Source organism: Oncorhynchus clarkii, chromosome 30, assembly GCF_045791955.1.
Source record: "Oncorhynchus clarkii lewisi isolate Uvic-CL-2024 chromosome 30, UVic_Ocla_1.0, whole genome shotgun sequence".
NCBI classification, from domain to species: domain Eukaryota; kingdom Metazoa; phylum Chordata; class Actinopteri; order Salmoniformes; family Salmonidae; genus Oncorhynchus; species Oncorhynchus clarkii.
The window spans coordinates 16,508,530-16,529,544 of NC_092176.1; the positions used below are offsets into that span (position 1 = coordinate 16,508,530).

The 21,015-nt window shown below is 42.8% G+C and overlaps 1 protein-coding gene across 1 annotated transcript; it reads right to left on the reverse strand.

Moving 5' to 3' along the window:
* Nucleotides 1-616: 616 nt before the first annotated feature.
* LOC139389651 (dihydropyrimidinase-related protein 2-like) lies at nt 617-20,370 on the reverse strand. The gene is made up of 14 exons (XM_071136520.1): nt 20,055-20,370; nt 11,996-12,084; nt 10,242-10,426; nt 8,945-9,109; nt 8,704-8,765; nt 7,847-7,927; nt 7,484-7,552; nt 7,077-7,197; nt 6,690-6,846; nt 6,345-6,486; nt 5,925-6,095; nt 4,973-5,152; nt 4,640-4,829; nt 617-2,854 (listed from the first exon to the last, which is right to left on the reverse strand). Exons 1-14 carry the CDS (start codon nt 20,094-20,096, stop codon nt 2,763-2,765), a joined length of 1,746 nt encoding a protein of 581 aa, XP_070992621.1. The 5' UTR covers nt 20,097-20,370; the 3' UTR covers nt 617-2,762.
* Between the last annotated feature and the right edge of the window lie 645 nt (nt 20,371-21,015).

Here is a 21,015-nt window from a genome sequence, read left to right on the forward strand (position 1 = left end):
CATGAGAGCCAGTTTTATCATAGTTCTTGATGGTTTTTGTGACTGCACTTGAAGAAACTTTCAAAGTTCTTGACATTTTCTGGATTGACTGACCTTCATGTTTTAAAGTAATGTTGGACTGTCGTTTCTCTTTACTTATTTAAGCTGTTCTTTCCACAATATGGATTTAGGGATATATTCTGTATACCACCTTACCTTGTCACAACACAACTGATTGGCTCAAACTCTCTAACAAGGCAAACCTGTTAATTGAAATTCATTCCAGGTGACTACCTCATGAAGCTGGTTGAGAGAATGCCAAGTGTGCAAAGCTGTCATCAAGGCAAAGGGTGGCTACTTTGAAGAATCTAAAATATATCTTGATTTGTTTAACACTTTTTTGGTTACTACATGATTCCATATGTGTTATTTCATAGTTTTGATGTCTTCACTATTATTCTACAATGTAGAAAATAGTCAAAATAATGAAAAAACCTGGAATGAGTAGGTGTGTCCAAACTTTTGACTATATGTGTATGTCCCCCCCCCCCCCCTCACTTCTAAAACCAAAGTTGCACCTCTATTTTATGACCAAAACTAAACCAGTATCTGCTAGCACAATAACTGTTAGAGATCATTTTGTTGAATTTTTTAATGTTTAAAACCATTTACATCAACACCGATGGGATTCAATGCCGTCAGGAATAAGTACCCCAAAATCCCAGTAGCCTACAAAACATACATGGTCAACAGTTTATCACTAGATGGCAGGGCAGAGAGGGCAATGACAGTGCTAAACTTCAGAAATTAAAAATAAACACTATACAAAACCTCTCCATCTGCAATTCACTTACATCACATACAAGCTTGGCATGATGACCTGTACCTAAACAAGGCAAGGAGGAAAGAATACAATGCTATACAGAAAACTGATCAGATGAATAAGGACCCTACTGTAAAAGGTCCCTACTGTACCTTTCACACAGTGAGTGCTTAGTGAGTGGTTAACTAACATTGTCCATACCCTGATGAGTGGCACTAACAGTGGGGTCTAATGTGAATAGGTAAGAGGGTAAAGAGAGTGATGATGGAGCACCTGTTAAAAGTGGCTCCCATCGTCAACACTCACAGAGCTACAAGGAGATGCTATTCTAATGTCTCCAACAATAAGGACAGGAGTCAAACCACATAACCGGCACACTGTAAATAATGGATTTCATTATCATAGCTTTTTTTCACTGGATCTCAAAGCACCACTTGTACTAGCTTTGTCACTGAGTGCTTAAGATATATTTTTCATAAATACATGGTTCATATAGTGTGCAATCAATCAATACTTTATAGAATAGGCAGGCAAGTGATATTGAACAAACATTCTGAAAAATAACTAAAACAAACATCTAATACAAATCAACATTTTCACAGATTCACCTTTTGCACTTTAGCAGATAGAAAATGAAGACCTGTGACGTATGAGACCATGATGGAGGAATGGTAAGAGCTAACCCCGCTTCCCCCGTAAAGTGGTTTTCACAAAGCTTGAATTTGTGTGGTTGAGTGGAAAAAGTAGGCACCACCATCTGCACATACACAGCATTGAACAAATAGCACCAGAGAGGTTGCTAGGGGCAACCTTCTATCCAGCATGGCTGTCAGTGTCATTATAAATAAACAGCAGTGTGATTATAGGAAGCCTGGTGTCTTGGCGAGCTTTAACTTTGGAAAGCTAGAGAAGAAAAAAAAAAGGATGAAATAAGAGGCAAAATGTCTCTCGTCTGTTTTTTTTTTGCCGAAGGTTCTCCCTGCTGCCATGTATTGTGCATGCTTTGTGTCAAAGGTGTTCTGAGTGAGGAGATGAATGGTTTAACTCTACAATACTCTCACCTTTGACTTCTGTGCATTCCATCAGCAAACAAGCTAAGATCTAATAGTCAATATTTCAAGGATTACAGTAGTGTTTTAGCTCTAGACACGATTGAAAATGTAGAATATTAACAACAAAAATATTACAACAATACAAAAAGTGCAGCAATAAGAGAAAGGAAGATTAAAGTGAATTTGTTTAGCTGAAACTTCTGTGGTAATGCTGACCAGAAAGACTGGGAGGATAATACCAAGAACTCACAGCTGTTTAAAGTCATTCAAATACTGCAAACTGACAGAGCGGTTAAAAGGTCCTCTCAGTTACTTAAACGACACTACTCTAAAGCCTTAAAATTATGCCAAATGCAAGAAACCATTCCATTCACTTATAGGATAGAAGGAAAACAATAAGATGTATTTTAATAAAATATGCCACGTGTCTTTGACAATGATTCAATTCAGTGTCTCCGTAGTTCATAACGACATTTATCACTTCTTGGAAACATTAAATAGCAGATACATCAAATGCCACGACTGCAATCCACAGTTCCTCTTGTACAATTAAAAGCCAAAATGTAAACAAAGCCCAAACTTAAATGGGATATAAATATATTTGTCACAAAACTGTAAAACATCAAGCGGTCTAAATTCACTTGACTCTTCCTTAAAAAAAAAAAAAAATGAAGATGGCATATAGGTCATACAAAACAAAACATTGAGTGCTATCACTTTTTTTATTTGAATGAGGTGACAGAGCTGTTAAATATGGATGAAGATGAAGTGTTTTTGACCAGGGTGCAGTTGAGTCAGGGAGAAGGATCACATTATATGAAGCGCCCTCCGTTGGTTGTGATGGTTTGTCTGGGAGTTGGGGTGGATTCTCCCGCTCATCTCCTCTCTGGCTCAGCTGACAGGAGAGCTTAACCCAGGCTGGTGATGTTCGACCTACCACCAGGGGGCGCCGCGATGCGCTGGGTGTTGCGGCGAGGAATATTATCATCAACCTGTGCACCTGGGCATGAGAGATAGAGAGAAAAAAAGTCTAATCTTAAAGGGGATTTGAATGAGACATCGTTCTGATTTCCCTGACAAAAAAACAACACGAGAAGTTGTTTATTTGTAACAGATTAAATATATTGTAAAATTGCAGGCCAAATTATAAAACTGGAGTGCCTACAGTCGTGGCCAAAAGTTTTGAGAATGACACAAATATACATTTTCACAAAGTCTGCTGCCTCAGTTTGTATGATGGCAATTTGCATATACTCCAGAATGTTATGAAGAGTGATCAGATGAATTGCAAAGTCCCTCTTTGCCATGCAAATGACCTGAATCCCCCAAAAACATTTCAACTGCATTTCAGCCCTGCCACAAAAGCACCAGCTGACATCATGTCAGTGATTCTCTCGTTAACACAGGTGTGAGTGTTGACGAGGACAAGGCTGGAGATCACTCTGCCATGCTGATTGAGTTTGAATAACAGACTGGAAGCTTCAAAAGGAGGGTGGTGCTTGGAATCATTGTTCTTCCTCTGTCAACCATGGTTACCTGCAAGGAAACACGTGCCATCATCATTGCTTTGCACAAAAAGGGCTTCACAGGCAAGGGTATTTTTGCCAGTAAGATTGCACCTAAATCAACCATTTATCAGATCATCAAGAACTTCAAGCAGAGCGGTTCAAATGTTGTGAAGAAGGCTTCAGGGCGCCCAAGAAAGTCCAGCAAGTGCCAGGGCCGTCTCCTAAAGTTGATTCAGCTACGGGATCGGGGCACCACCAGTACAGAGCTTGCTCAGGAATGGCAGCAGGCAGGTGTGAGTGCATCTGCACGCACAGTGAGGGAAAGACTTTTGGAGGATGGCCTGGTGTCAAGAAAGGCAGCAAAGAAGCCACTTCTCTCCAGGAAAAACATCAGGGACAGACTGATATTCTGCAAAAGGTACAGGGATTGGACTGCTGAGGACTGGGGTGAAGTCATTTTCTCTGATCAATCCCCTATCCGATTGTTTGGGGCATCCGGAAAAAAGCTTGTCCGGAGAAAACAAGGTGAGCGCTACCATGTCATGTGTCATGCTAACAGTAAAGCATCCTGAGACCATTCACGTGTGGGGTTGCTTCTCAGCCAAGGGAGTGGGCTCACTCACAATTTTGCCTAAGAACACAGCCATGAATAAAGAATGGTACCAACACATTCTCAGAGAGCAACTTCTCCCAACCATCCAGGAACAGCTTGGTGACGAACAATGCCGTTTCCAGCATGATGGGGCACCTTGCTATAAGGCAAACGTGATAACTAAGTGGCTCTGGGAACAAAACATCTTGGGTCCATATTTTGGGTCCATGGCCAGGAAACTCCCCAGACCTTAATCCCATTGAGAACTTGTAGTCAATCCTCAAGAGGCGGGTGGACAAACAAAAACCCACAAATTCTGACAAACTCCAAGCATGGATTATTCAAGAATGGGCTGCCATCAGTCAGGATGTGGCCCAGAAGTTAATTGACAGCCTTCCAGGGCGGATTGAAGGGTCAACACTGCAAATATTGACTCTTTGCATCAACTTCATGTAATTGTCAATAAAAGCCGTTGACACTTATGTAATGCTTGTAATTATACTTCAGTATTCCATAGTAAAATCTGACAAAAATATCTAAAGACACTGAAGCAGCAAACTTTGTGAAAATTAATATTTGTGTCATTCTCAAAACTTTTGGCCACAATTGTACATGTCTTAGTATTATGCTATTCCTACTGATGTTCTATGTAAGAGCTGTGAGAGACATTTTGAGATGTACTCACCAGACAGGCTGAAGCCAGACTGGTGCAGGTTGCGGACTGGCTGAGGACCCTGCTGATGCTGTTGCTGCTGCTGCTGCAGCTTGGCTGGAGAGGTCTTCACCGAGGTGACCGGAGTCATTACCTTAGGTGTCACATTCTCACATACTGGCCCGTCATAGAGACCCCTGGGGACCCCCCTCAGCTCCGTCAGCTTGGAGGAGACAAACAGAGAGACAGACAGACAGACAAGATGACAGCATCAGTTCGGCTGTTCGAGTTCTGCGATCATCACTGTCAGTGGGAATGGTCATAAACAATCTATTCTGTGCCAATTTCCCAGCACTATAGACTCACCCTGCTGCGAGCCTTTATCCTCCTGTAGACATGGTCAGGGAAGGGCTTGCGGCTCACATAGCGCCCACATCCCTCAGTGGTATGGAGGTCGCCCTCTTCCAACACGATTTTGCCCTGGCTGATCACCACCAGGGGAGCTCCACGCACCTCAATGCCCTCAAAGATATTATAGTCCACAGCCTGCAGAAGAACAGCTCTGATGAGAACAGTGACAAATAGACTGACACAGTACAAAAGGGCAAATAACATAGAAAGAGAACACCAAGACTACACGATTATCACATGCACAAAACAACAACACATTTAAACAAGTTGAGGCCTTTTTCAATTTGAACTTCAGTCTGGGCCTTAGTCTTTCAATGACTTGTGCCAGCATGGTGATGGCCATCAATCACATCAACATAGATGCCCAGAGAGAAAGACTGACTGTTACACAGTGAGTCACTGACATTCAGCTGACATCCTAATGGGAAACTAGTGCTAATATAGCCAGCTAGCTCCTCTAAATGAAGAGTAGTGATGACTCAGTGAGCGATAAAAAAAAAATAATAATACAAATCGTTTGTCACACCAGATAGGTGCAGTGAAATGTGACGTTTTACAGGGTCAGACATAGCAGTACAGCGCCCCGGACCAAATTATGGTTAAGTGCATTGCTCAAGGGCACATCAACAGATTTTTCACCTTGCCGGCTTGGGTATTCAAACCCAAACCGACAAGTTACTGGCCGAACGCTCTAACCGCTAGGCTACCAAACAGTCTGCATGAGGTGTTCTGTGACAAGTCATTTCAGGTGAGTAGATTTTTACTTGTCAGGTTGGATCAAAGCTTTGTTGGTAAAAGAGCTTCAATGTTTCATATGAAAATGAGTCCTACATACAGTAGGTGTGACTAAAACCATGTATAAATACCATGACATGGTCAATACAGTGTGGGTTGGCCAGGCTCTTACCACGTTGTGGCTCTTGGCAGAGATGACCTTGCTGACGTCTGGGTCCCAGAGGACCAGGTCGGCGTCAGAGCCCACAGCGATGCGGCCCTTACGGGGGTACAGGTTGAAGATCTTAGCTGCATTGGTGCTGGTCACAGACACAAACTGGTTCTCATCCATTTTTCCAGTCACCTAAGGGAATCAGAAGACAAGGCGCTGTCACTTCCTTTCTAACAAAACAGCTGCAAACATTCACCACTAACTGAGACAACCGCTTGATGACATGAATAACTGTGGCACAAACAGGGAAAGTAGATTGATTGTTAATACCACAATATCTGTGTCTATTTACAATAACAGGATACATTTAAAAGAAGCATGTGCGATTGGGGTATGTTTGATGGTAGGAAACCCGGCAGAAAAGTCAGTAGTGTGCCTCACCACACACTTGTCCCAGATGAGGGAGAGTCTCTCCTCAGTGCCGTTGGTGCCCTCTGGGATGAGGGTGAAGTTGTCTTTACCCACGGCACGCTGGGAGGTGTGGAACGTGCAGTGAGCACTACCAGTCACCTGCAGGTCACCACTGGAAAGGAACAGAGGATGGAGGGGAAGAGGGAGAGAGACTACTGACAGGTCTTATGTTTGATCTTTCTGTCTTGAGTGATACGACTTTCCAGGAGGCTAGGATGACATACCGCCCTCTGGTGGAAGATGTGTGTAAGTAACACACGATTACTGCATAGCTCTGTGCTGAATAGAGGTACATAGTGTAAATGGTGTACCTACCAGGAGAGCAGTGAGTTGAGATAGTCGGGGGTGGTGGGGTCGGGGCTGAGGGGTGGGGAGGTGATGAAGGCAGCTGCCTTGGCCCAGTTCTTACTCCAGTAGTGGGTGCCGTCCGTGCCCAGGCTAGCAGAGATGGGCTCTCCATACACCACAGCGCCTAGAGTACCACAGAAACACAGCAAAACACAAGATCAGCATGGCAGGGAGAGTCAGTGTTCTATACACCTCAGAGTGCTCGTGCCCGGTCTCCAAGGCAGGACTGATTTACAAGTGGAATCATTTATGTGGGATTTGACATTTAGTGTATCTATAACCACAGAGAACAATCAATACAAAAACATGTTGCAGTAGTCCATCACCACACTACTTTCTCCTTTTTACTAGTACCCTTTTTCCTGGCCAGGGCGATGACGTCAGCAGCACTCTTGCTCATCACCTTGGTGATGTACAGGGGGCAGTTGGTCTGATTGGCCACAGTGACTGACCGGTTGACTGCCTCTGCCTCCACCTACACACCAGACAGACACAGAGAGAGGGATTTCAGTCCAAACGGACCAGACTCAGTGACCTTCATGTTGAGTTACAGACTAGCTTTAATGCTTCTTGGCATTCTGGAAGAAGCAAGCATAGGAAAGAACACTCAGACACTTGACTCACTCATTTACATCTGTAGTGAAATCTGTTAATATCATACAGCCTCTTCCCTAATGTCCATGTAAAGCAACCAAAGGCACACATCAAATACAAGCAGAAGGCTGATAGAAGCACAGGACCTGGCAAGAGGTCATACTTACCTCCTCTGGGCGGCTCAGTACATGACCCTCAGGGCCAGTGATACCCAGCTCCAGGATCCTGCACTGCTCCTGCAAACACATCAGACAACAGCTTTTTTTTAAATATATAATTTATTGCCACATACAATAAAACTGTGAAATGTGTTGTTTTGCAGGGTCAGCCATAGTAGTACGGCACCCCTAGAACAACCTAGGGATAAGTGCTTTGCTCAATGGTACATCATCCTATTTTTCACCTCGGGTATTTGAACCAGCGACCTTTCAGTTACAGGTGCAACGCTCTAACCCTTAGGCTACCTGCGCTTGGCCAGCGGAGAAGGCAAGCTGGGACACGGTGATAGGGTTTATTAGAGGTTCTGTTACCTGGGCAATGATGTCCCCGTTTTCTGCGTGCACCTGAGCGATGGCACCCAGGTCTCTGATGACACCGAACACCTCGTACATCTACAGGAGGAAAGCAGCCGGTCACACGCAGGGCAGGGAACCAGAGGCTTTAGGCAATGAGGACATTTACAAGATGACTGGAGATCTCTTTATCAGAGCAACACGTGTTGGATGAGAATCAGAATCAGAGCGCTAAATGCACAGATTAGTTAATTTACTCCACTTCTCTCTTTAGCTTGGACCACTTTGTTCAACTCCGAATTCCCACGGCAATCAACTAGGTATTCACAGCTGCAATAGGCCACAGGAAACGGTCAGGCAATCTTTCAGCACGTGTTGCAAGAGTCATCCCCAGTGTCAGTCCTAAACACTAACCAGCCTGTGCTGAGTGGGAAAACTCAATATTGGCCCATAACAAAGCTCTCACAGAAAGACATGAGGCACATGGGAGTGATCATTCACCCCAGACAGACAATCCTTTACCTAGCATTCAGAAAGCAGTAGACTTTCCAGAAGAGGTGAAGAGGTCTACAATAATCTCTGAATGTTTGGAGCAGTGACGTACTGTAGCAAGCAAGATACGCAGGCGTAACGTGAACACTCGTGCAAATCCCTCATTTTACGTCAACTACTTTTTACGCCTGCTAATCTATAGTTAGGATTCAGCCTCCAAAGAGTTTATCAGAAATGTAATACAGAATGTCATTCTGTCATGCCATTTAGCTACACAAAATGCAATGCAATCATTACTTTAAAAAGGCACAAGCCTCCAGAAATGTTGACTCCTCCATCCGTCGCCAGTAAATCATACCAATCTGAAATGCTTCAAATCGTACCTGGGAGTCGGAAAGTTGGAAAACATCCTTATAAGCCAAATAGACCAGGAAAGAGTTGACACCTAAAGATAGAAAACTTATGAGCAATAGTAGCAATAAAAGGATAGAAAATGGAGAGGAAAGGACAGTCACAGGAAGGAAATAAACCAGAAAGAGTCTTAGTAGAAGTAATAACTGCCCCAACCCCCTGACATGAGTGAATGTAGGGAGAATGGGTTGTGTAATTGTGTTAGCGGCGTACCATGGTCCTTCACCAGGCTCTCCATCTCCTCCTGCATGCCCTTGTGCCAGTTAGTGATGTCCACATGCAGGGAGTAGTCACAGCAGGACTTGCTGTCGGCCCATTCCCTCCACTGGTTGAACGCTGCCAGCAGGCTCACACCAGGTTCTGGAACCACATGATCAACTACACACACACACAAACACACACCATTGAAAACACACTAGCAGTAACATTATCACATTTTACAGAGGCCAGATATATTCAAAATCATGAGACAATGTGAACATCTGGTATTTAGTATTTTATTAGGATCCCCAATTAGACCACTGCCAAGGCAGTGGCTACTCCTCCTGGGGTCCAAACAGGAAACAAAACACAACAAATAAAATGCATAACACAATTAAAAATACAGTACAAAATATTGTCCCTGTCAGCGGGGTGGCAGAGAGTTCCATGTAGTCATGACTATTTAAAACTGTGCGTTTCCCAGCCTCTGTTCTGGACCAGGGTACTGTGAAGAAACCTCTGCCTGCATGTCTTGTGTTGTACTGATGAGTGCCCGAAATGTGTGCAAACTGCTTGAACAGACAGTTCTGTACCTTTAACCCATCAACACCTTGCACAAAGACCAATAGTGATGCAGTCAATCTCTCCTCAAATCAACATGCGCGCAATGACGGACGGACACACGCAGGCCGCCTGGTCAGCATGTTAGAGAGGCTTCCATTAAAGAAAACCCTCTGTTCTATTAGATAGGTAACTCTCAATCCATGATAAGGCAGAGAATATAAATCCATAAAACCTACGTTTTGTCAGCAATAGGTTATGATCAATGATATCAAAAGCTGCACTGAAATCTAACAAAACAGACCCCACAATCTTATTATTATCAATTTCTTTCGGCCAATCATTAGTCAATTATGTCAGTTTCGAGCATGTTGAGTGCCCTTCCTTATAAGCATGCTGAAAGTCTGTTGTTTTCTGTAAAATAACATTGTATTTGGTCAAAAGTGATTTCCAAAAGTTTGCTAAACACTATTAACAGGCCGATTAATGGTTCAAACAGCCAACCAAAGGGTGATATGCTATTCTTTGGCTGTGTAATGACCTTTTCCCTTCCTCCAGGCCTGAGGGCACACACCGTCTTCTAAGCTTAAATTGAAAATGCGGCAAACAGGGGGAAAAATTATTCCGTTACCAACTTCAGCAATTTACCATCTAGGATGTCAGTACCAAGTATCAGTAAGTCAGAATCTACCTAGACATCACATGTATTATGGGTTTCTGTCAAGTATGCCATTTCATTAGTACATACTGATCATGGTGGTTCCCCCAGCCAGAGCAGCTCGGGTGCCCTGGTAGAAGTCATCTGCTGACACCATGCCCCTGTCTGGCATCTGGAAGCGTGTGTGCACATCTATGCCCCCGGGCATCACCATGTGCCCATGGGCATCAATGATTTTCACCCCACCAGGAACAATCAGGTTCTCTCCAATTTGCCTGAGAGAAGAAGAAAGGGATTGAGAGAAATTATCAAAGGGTATTACAAAACAATATACAGATTTTCTTCATATAAACTCCGCAAAAAAAGAAACGTCCTCTCACCGTCAACTGCGTTTATTTTCAGCAAACATGCGTAAATATTTGTATGAACATAACAAGATTCAACAACTGAGACATAAACTGAACAAGTTCCACAGACATGTGACTAACAGAAATGGAATAATGTGTCCCTGAACAAAGGGGGGAGGTCAAAAGTAACAAGCAGTATCCAGTGTGGCCACCAGCTGCATTAAGTACTGCAGTGCATCTCCTCCTCATGGACTGCACCAGATTTGCCAGTTCTTGCTGTGAGATGTTACCCCACTCTTCCACCAAGGCACCTGCAAGTTCCTGGACATTTCTGGGGGGAATGGCTCTAGCCCTCACACTCCGATCCAACAGGTCCCAGACGTGCTCAATGGGATTGAGATCCGGGCTCTTCACTGGCCATGGCAGAACACTGGCATTGCTGTCTTGCAGGATATCACGCACAGAATGAGCAGTATGCTGGAGGGTCATGTCAGGATGAGCCTGCAGGAAGGGTACCACATGAGGGAGGAGGATGTCTTCCCTGTAACGCATAGCGTTGAGATTGCCTGCAATTATTTTAAATTGTACCTTTATTTAACCAGGCAAGTCAGTTAAGAACAAATTCTTATTTTCAATGGGTTAACTGCCTGTTCAGGGGCAGAACGACAGCTCGGGGGTTTGAACTTGCAACCTTCCGGTTCCTAGTCCAACTCTCTAACCACTAGGCTACCCTGCCGCCCCAATTACAACAAGCTCAGTCCGATGATGCTGTGACACCCCGCCCCAGACCATGGCGGACCCTCCACCTCGATCTCGCTCCAGAGTACAGGCCTCGGTGTGACGCTCATTTCTTCGACGATAAACGCAAAGCCGACCATCACCCCTGGTGAGACAAAACCGTGACTCGTCAGTGAAGAGCACTTTTTGCCAGTCCTGTCTGGTCCAGCAACGGTGGGTTTGTGCTCATAGGCGACGTTGTTGCCAGTGATGTCTGGTGAGGACCTGCCTTACAACAGGCCTACAAGCCCTCAGTCCAGCCTCTCTCAGCCTATTGCGGACAGTCTGAGCACTGATGGGAGGGATTGTGTGTTCCTGGTGTAACTCGTGCAGTTGTTGTTGCCATCCTGTACCTTTCCCGCAGGTGTGATGTTCGGATGTACCGATCCTGTGCAGGTGTTGTTACATGAGTCAGTAGAAAGACCTCTTTAGTGTCCTAAGTTTTCATAACTGTGACCTTAATTGCCTACTGTCTGTAAGCTGTTAGTGTCTTAACAACCATTCCACAAGTGCGTGTTCATTAATTGTTTATGGTTCATTGAACAAGCATGGGAAACAGTGTTAAAACCCTTTAAAATGACGATATGTGAAGTTATTTGGATTTCTACTAATTATCTTTGAAAGAAAGGGTCCTGAAAAAGGGACGTTTCTTATTTTACTGAGTTTATATAACCAACAAAGGTGCAGGCAAGAAAATGGCACTCTAACTATTGGACTTACTTGATGACTCCATCCTCCATATAGATGTCAGCAAGGAAAGACTGGTCATCATTCACAATCTTCCCACCTTTGATTAGGAGACGATCACTCTGTGGGAAGAGACAGAATTTCATTTACATTTGACTTGATTGTATTTATAGCAGTGAGCACCACAACCCATTGATTAAAAAGCATATTCCACATTGAACATATTTGCCATGAAAAGGTAAGCTAGCCAATACTCAAAACCGGCACATCCATCCGTCCAGGAGAGCTTTAACAGAACCACACTGAATAGAAGCACTGAGGCGTTCCATGAGTAGCTAACGAACAAGCTGCACACAAGGATAGAATCCTCGGCATGCATTCCTGTATAGAACAGCACTAGGGCTTTGCCAAGACATGGCCATTGTCTAGACTGCCAAGAAACCCCAAACATCAATGCATAAGCAGAGCTAAGTGAAAAACAAAGTAACACAACGGTATTCAAAAATGTAAGTTTGATTTGTTTACATGGAAAATTTCAAACAAAAGGACACAGGTTTATGGCCACATCTTTCTTTCTTTGTCTCTTTCTGCAAAGTTTTCATAACCAACTATTCCCAACCAGAGCTGTTTCTTTCTCTGTCAAACCAGTGATGCAGTTAACAGATGCTCATAACGCGTCTCCATATTATGTGAGTGCAAAGACTAGGCTAATGTCCAACAGAAAAGCCTTATTAAAGCAACCACATCCATAATCTACTCAGACAGCACTCGGATTGTACATTTTTACTAGCCTAGGCTATATCTTTCATATAGAATTAGGCTTTATACATTAAGTCATAAGAGATTCCACCCCGATCACAAACAGCTCAGATCATGGAGAATAGCTCAGATCAGAGGGGTAGCTTAGTTCAGTCTGAGATGCAGAGGAAAGTGCTGTGTAGACTAGGGCATGGGTTAATGGAAGACCAAGAGCATGCACTTAAGCTGCAATACGTAAATTTTTGGGCAACCTGACCAAATGCATCTTTTACTTTTGGTTTTGTACACCAGCTTCAAACTGAAAAAACAATATATGGTTATTGAAAATATATTTCACAGCAGTTTAGATGGTACAATGATTCTCTACATTAGGTGAACTACACTAAACAAAAATATAAACGCAACATGCAACAATTTTACTGAGTTACTGTTCATAAGTAAAATCAGTCAACTGACAAATGAATTTGGCCCCAATCTATGGATTTCACATGACTGGGAACACAGATACGCATCTGTTGGTCAGATACTTTTTTTTATTTTAAAAGGTAGGGGTGTGGATCAGAAAACCAGTCAGTATCTGGTGTGATCACCATTTGCCTCATGCAGCATCTCCTTTGCATAGAGTTGATGTGGCTGTTTATAGAGGCCTGTGGAATGTTGTCCCACTCTTCAATGGCTGTGCAAAGTTGCTGAATATTGGCGGGAACTGGAACACACTGTCATACATGTCAATCCAGAGCATCCCAAACATGCTCAATGGGTGACATGTTGTGTGAGTATGCAGGCCATGGAAGAACTGGGACATTTTCAGCTTACAGGAATTGTGTACAGACATGGGGCCGTGCATTATCATGCTGAAACTTGAAGTAATGGTGGCGGATGAATGGCATGACAATGGGCCTCAGAATCTCGTCATGGTTTCTCTGTGCAATCAAATTGCAATAAATAAAATGCAATTGTGTTCATTGTCCGTAGCTTATGCCTGCCCATACCATAACCCCACCGCCACCATGGGCATTCTGATGTCAACGTTGTGAACAGCAAACCGCTCGCCAACACGACGCCATACACTGTTTGCCACCTGCCAGGTACAGTTGAAACCGGGGTTCATCCGTGAAGAGCACACTTCTCCAGAGTGCCAGTGAAGGTGAGCATTTGCCCACTGAAGTTGGTTACAACGCCGAACTGCAGTCAGGTCAAGACCCTGATGAGAATGATGAGCACGCAAATGAGCTTCCCTGGGACGGTTTCTGACAGTTTTTGCAGAAATTCTTCGGTTGTGCAAACCCACAGTTTCATCAGCGGTCCGGGTTGCTTGTCTCAGACGGTTTCCTGCAGGTGAAGAAGCCGGATGTTGAGGTCCTGGGCTGGCATGGTTACACGTGTTTAGTGGTTGAGGCCGGTTGGAAGTACAGCCAAATTCTCTAAAATGATTTTGGAGGCGGCTTACCGTAGAGGAATTCAAATTAAAGTCTCTGGCAACAGCTCTGGTGCACATTCCTGCAGTCAGCATGCCAATTGCGCGCTTCCTCAAAACTTGAGAACATTTGTGGCATTGTGTTGTGTGACAAAACTGAACATTTTAGAGTGGGCTTTTGTCCCCAGCACAAGGTGCACCTATGTAACGATCATGCTGTTTCATCAGCTTTTTGATATGCCACACATGTGTAACGTGGATGGATTACCTTGGCAAAGGTGAAATGCTCACTAACAGGGATGTAAACAAATGTGTGCATGGGACCAACACTTTACATGTTGCGTTTATATTTTTGTTCAGTATATTACAATTTTAGCAACAAGGAAATGGAGGAGTGACATCTGCACAATGCACCTTTAAGAGTAGGAAAAATAATCCCATTTCCATCTAAGGAGAGCATGTTAGTGTAGGCTCGGGCTGGCCTACTTCTCATCAGGCTTTCCTCTGTGAGTGTGGGCTGGGTAGCTTCTGTAATGAGGCTGACAGAGGCTCTCTCCAGACTGCACAGCAGCCCACAAGATGTAGGATGTTAGTATCCCCTAGCTAGCACCCTGACCTGACCACTTCCACCTTCAGACAGTGACCAATAGCCAACCACTAATGGCCGCAGAGAAGACTTTAGACAAACCTCAGAATCTTAAAGGCAATCCAAAAGGGCATTCTTCCATCACGATCTAACAGACTATTGTCAAGTGGGTCAGATTATGCTACATTTCTGGACTCAAACTGGAACAATTTAATAACAGGCCTGAATGCAGAGAATAAAGCACACTGGTTCCAATATCCTCTTTTAGAACCATGAGTGATCTTGTCTTACTTATCTTCCTCTGTTCATCATCCATAGTAATACCTGTATCTTTAATAGTCTTAGGAGATCTAGGCAAAACACTGATGTATTGTGTTTTAATCTATGTCTTGCCACTGCAGAGGCAGGTGATAACTGAAGCATATTTTAATAAACACCTCACAAACAGAATGACTTCATGAATCTCTGTCACACCTAAATGCACCAGTGGAGGTAAACTATTTATTCAGAGAAATAAACATCCCTGAGATTGAAAGCCTCAAGGGCAAGCATATAATTGATTTATGTCATGGTAATGCTGTTAACAATTGGGCCCAAGGTATAATTGTGAAAAATCTGAGCAACTCCATGCTGTGCAAATTCTTGACACAGTGATGAAGTGAGAGCGAAATGAAATACAACCACTCCACTGAATGGCATTTAGAACATACATTATGACTAGTTAGGTAATGAAAATCCATATCCTCACTTAAAAAGGCTTCCTCCTGCCTCATATACAGTGAGCCCAGCCCAGTAAAAATGCTGAGCTGGATGGGCTCTGTGGATGAGTGGATGGGTAATCTTTGTGACACGGAAATTATTCTGTACCAAACACTCTCCTGGAATTATTTAGGCTACAGCCATAGACTTCGCATCATTGTATCTGTCCCATTATGGTGTCTGTGAGAGCATGGGCAGTGCCATTAAAGCCATCTACATTTTGAAGTAGTCAATTTTCTTATTCTGCTGCTTCTATGAGTTTTGGAATGGCAGGTAGCTTACTGGTTAGAGCGTTGGGCCAGTAACAGAAAGGTTGCTAGATCGAATCCCTAAGCTGACAAGTTAAAAATCTGTCGTTCTGCCCCTGAACAAGGCAGTTAACCCACTGTGCCTAGGCCGTCATTGTAAATAAGAATTTGTTCTTAACTGACTTGCCTAGTTAAAATAAATAAATAAATGAGTTGGAAAACAAACTGAAAGGGTGCACACTGCCACCTAGAGTGTGTTGTTTGAATTGGTATGAAGCCACGGTTGGCAATTTACTGCCCCCTGCAGTTATGGAATGTTTCCTTACTAGTATAATTTATTGGCTGATCCCTTCTGGTGACTTGGATGGAATTATGTGATCCTTCCTTAAAGAGATTCTCTGGTACTTTTGTATACATTTTAGCAAGTAGTTCTGAAAGTAGCGATCACAAGCATAAAGTGGTCCCTGAAAATTGCATACACATATGTGCAGATATGTGAACTATGTCACTGCCGTCTCTGCTGTGTGAATGATGTGCATCTGGCTCAAATGGCGAGGGGCTGAAGCTCATTGGTTGAACTCAAATTGCTTGGGGCTGGCCCATGTGGGGGAAAATATAGGGCAAATGGCACTGCATAGCTTCCAGAAAAACAGTTGCTTTCAAACTAGGGATTTTGTGGCTAATTGAGATAAAACACAGGGTTTCTATTAGCTGATAATAGCCGGATTTTGGACGATACAAAAATGAGAAAAGTCTATAAAATTGGGGTCCGCCGATTGTCCGAGAAGGAAAAAAAACGTGTTTTGAAATAATGCTTTTTAACCTATTCATTGATGGAAATACCAATCAATGTAAATGCATTGGACTGGTCATGCTTATTGGTCTATAGGTTAATTTGCATAAGAGGAATTAAATTGGAACATGTGTACTGTATATTAAGTATCTTATTTATCACATGTATACAAAATGCAGATACAGAGGCTTTGAGCTGAAAATCTGTCAGACAGCGCGAGAGCTGCTGCTACGGCATCTCAAACAGCAACCACACAGGAAACGGAAGGCAGGTTTCATCAGCGCATCACACACCATTTTGCATTGGGCTGGAGACAGTATGCACTTTCAGAAAACATACACTTAATTGTCTGAAACCTGAAGGTTTTACTACATATTATGAGGCATGTTTGGCCTTGCTTCAAAGTAGCCCAGTCAAAATCAGACCATATCCGGAGGCAATTATTTTATATCAACTTTTTTTCATCGTCCAGTAGCTAAAGGCACAATCCTAGTGATATTAGCAACCCATGCTAGTTGTTAAATATTAGAACTCCCCTCTTTCTAAATTTCGAACAGACATTTTCATCTCTGTCACATGAAACCGTTTGCATGTGTTGTGCACCTTTGACATCTGTGTTTTCCCGCTAACTGCATTATGGAACAAACATTCATCCATAGCCTACTGCCTTCTGTGCATTGCTACTCTTATAATGTGAGGAAATAATAGTTTATCAACATTTTAAACTAAACATTCTGATCTATATTCCCACAACTGTCCCAAAGTCTGTTTGGAATAGGCTATTTCCTTCTCGACAAGCTGACCAATACAATAGGTAAACCTTTCTACTATTGGGGATAGTAGATTGACATAGGCTAGTGATTTTGCTGTTCATTACTCGTGTTGTTGGCTGAGAAAAAGTAAATGTGGCCCGTTACTCTAGCATCTTCAATGTGCACATCAGAATTTGGTATGAAGGAGCGCACATCATTGCATCCTCGACTTGTATGTTCTGTTAATATGAATTATCGTAATCAAATGTGATTCTTTCATTCTGAGCTCTGTGGGAGGACTCCCTAATCAGGTTACGCACCCCATGCTAAAACAGGCTTTAGGGCACTACAGTCCTCCAACTATCTCTATGGCTACAGGTCAAATGTTCAGTAGGTCTAGGCTAGAGGTCGACCGATTATGATTTTTCAACGCCGATACCGATTATTGGAGGACCAAAAAAGCCGATACTGATTAAAATCGGCCAATTAAAAAAAAAACGTATTTGTAATAATGACAATTACAACAATACTGAATTAACACTTATTTTAACTTAATATAATACATCAATAAAATCAATTTAGCCTCAAGTAAATAATGAAACATGTTCAATTTGGTTTACATAATGCAAAAAACTAAGTGCTGGAGAAGAAAGTACAAGTGCAATATGTGCTATGTAAGAAAGCTAACGTTTCAGTTCCTTGCTCAGAACATGAGAACATATGAAAGCTGGTGGTTCCTTTTAACATGAGTCTTCAATATTCCCAGGTAAGAAGTTTTAGGTTGTAGTTATTATAGGAATTATAGGACTATTTCCCTCTATACCATTTGTATTTCATTAACCTTTGACTATTGGATGTTCTTATAGGCACTTTAGTATTGCCAGTGTAACAGTATAGCTTCCGTCCCTCTCCTCGCTCCTCCCTGGGCTCGAACCAGCAACACAACGACAACAGCCACCATCGAAGCAGCGTTACCCATGCAGAGCAAGGGGAACAACTACTAGAAGGCTCAGAGCGAGTGACGTTTTAAACGTTATTAGCGCACGCTAACTAGCTAGCCATTTCACTTCGGTTACACCAGCCTCATCTCGGGAGTTGATAGGCTTGAAGTCATAAACAGTGCAATGCTTGACGCACAACGAAGAGCTGCTGGCAAAACGCCCGAAAGTGCTGTTTGAATGAATGTTTACGTGCCTGCTTCTGCCTACCACCGCTCAGTCAGATACTTAGATACTTGTATGCTCAGTCAGATTATATGCAATGCAGGACACGCTAGATAATATCTAGTAATATCAACCATGTGTAGTTAACTAGTGATTATGATTGTTTTTTTAAAGATAAGTTTAATGCTAGCTAGCAACTTACCTTGGCTTACTGCATTCGCGTAACAGGCAGTCTCTTTTCTTTTTCTTTCTTCTTTTTAAATAATAATAATCGGCGATCAAAAACACTGATTTCAGATTGTTATGAAAACATGAAATCGGCCATTCCGATTAATCGGTTGACCTCTAGTCTAGGCATAGCCATGGGAAGAATGGATGCTGAGGGTGCTGCAGCACCCCCCGATAAAAAAAAACATAAAAATAATAATTACTTTTCAGCAGAGCGGAGAAAACTACTCCTCAGCATACCTCCCCACAGCCAAATCCATGTACATTACCAGCATCCCATAACTTATCTCTTTGCTTAGGTGGGGTGAGAGAGTAGCCTAGTTCATGCAAATAACAGGGCCCCCTTTTAAAGCCACACCATGCTGTCATCTGAAGGCTGGGGGCTGCTGGAATTGAGCCGTTTGTATGCAATGCCTGGGATGTCAAGGGTTTAGATAGGCCTCCTCCAGTTGTGAAGGAGATCCGACAGCTGCCTGAAAATAACAGTTCCCCTCCATGCTGCCCTTGCAGAAACAAAAATGGACAGCTATCAAGAACCTTTTTATTTCAAGAATTCATATATTTTAGAGAGAAACGCACAAAAATGTGTGGTTTGTTATTTGACTCAAGCCATTTAATGCCTAAATGTCATTACTGTATCTACAGTATATTTCAGCATATAGTCAAAAGCCAGGCCTTCACGATCACAGCAAAAAGCAAGGATGGATTTCATCCAATGACCTACTTTATAGAAATGTTTTTTGCCCTTTCAATTACTGTCCCCATCCCCAAATGTCATCATGGCAAATCAACCCAATGCTTTCTAGGTGACAAATACATATTTATTCAATTAATATATTTCCAAACAATTTGGAAAATAATGAGGCCTAGCTAAAACAAATGCTATTGTTGCTGGGATTTTCCTCACATTTGATTTTATATGATGGTATTCCCAAGGTCTATAACTACAGTATTACCAATACTGCATTAAAAGTATAATATAATCAATCTGAATATAAGGAGGAAGAAGTACATAATGTCCCAATCGTCTATTATTTTTCCCTAAACCTGCCGCTAGGCTAAATCGTCTAACATGGTAGGATATGGAATGGCTGCAAAATAGGATGCACACAATAAAACGCGCGTCCCAATGAGTATTCCAATGACAAGAGCGAGCTACAATGCGTTCAATTTCTTATGACCAATTACCGTGTCTTTGTTAATTATAGCAGTGCAAGTGGTGACATTGCATTTGTACAAATGGACCCAGTCCTCCTCAGACTATGCTGGCTGTAGCTAGCAAGCTAACTGTGTAATCCCCACTGCTAGCTTGTTCAGCCATGCATCGCCGGTCTAGATTTTATATACCATTTTGTAAAACTATAAGCATTTAAAACACAATACTCACTGTAATGCGTGGGATATTTTTCTTTCCCTGGTACCCGGACATTTTAGCGGCGCGTTGTCAGCCTCCTCGATTACGGTAGTCACCACACTTACGTAAACTAGACCGCTAGCAATGAAAGGAATGGATGCTCAGATGTGTTGAGACCAGTCCACGCCCAGGCAAAATTGTGTCTGCAGCTATCCCCTGCAACAGAACCAATAACTAAATTCGTGAAATAACTCTATCCGTTCCAACGTCCAAAGAGGTTTGCTGAATGAACCTGAACGGTCTGACAGTCTTTCCTCACGTTCCAATGCTGAGCCAAGCCTGTCCAGACAGTCAGTCACCAACAGGGAGCGAGAATATAACCGGTGATGAGGGCCATGTCCACCGTGCATGCGCAACGCCCCACCCTGCTCCCATCTTCGCTCTCCAGCTCACCTGCTCTACCAGCAAGTCTGGAGCATGAGAGAAGTAGCAGTAACACTGATGCTAATTTGACTTGTCTGAAACAATGCAACTTTCTTATTCAGAAAGGACAAACAAAGTCAAAAGGGCTGTGTGTTACGAATAACCCAAACCTGTATAATCAAGTTGTGCATGGTCAACATGAATGTTACTACGTTACTAATGTAGTGGGGAAAAGGCCCACACACTGATGTTCCTATACCAACTCTATTGTGACAAGGTACTGTCAGGTTTAAAGTTAACCACCACCTTTGATCGAAAGCAATGTTGTGCTTATTTAGTAAGACATATTGTGTGTGGAAGCCTTATGGATTAAATGCTGTTACTTTTCACTAAACAATATGAAAATGAAGTGCATGTTGATTTAATTAATTCCTTAATTTAAAAATGAAACAAGGTCATTCACTTGTATAGGCCCAGTTAGTCTGCCTAACACCTAACTCGAAGTCCTCCTAACTTCAGTCTGGAAAGGCTATTTTGATGTTCTCGGCACGATGCATCGATAATGAAGAGG

Coding starts and splice junctions, on each gene's coding strand:
- LOC139389651 (XM_071136520.1), bottom strand. CDS start 20,096: ATGTCCGGGTACCAGGGAAAGAAAAATATCCCACGCATTACA. Junction 7,928..8,703: donor TCCAACTTTCCGACTCCCAG/GTACGATTTGAA, acceptor TTCCTCCTGTAG/ATGTACGAGGTGTTCGGTGT. Junction 6,847..7,076: donor CGCCCTGGCCAGGAAAAAGG/GTACTAGTAAAA, acceptor GTGGTACTCTAG/GCGCTGTGGTGTATGGAGAG.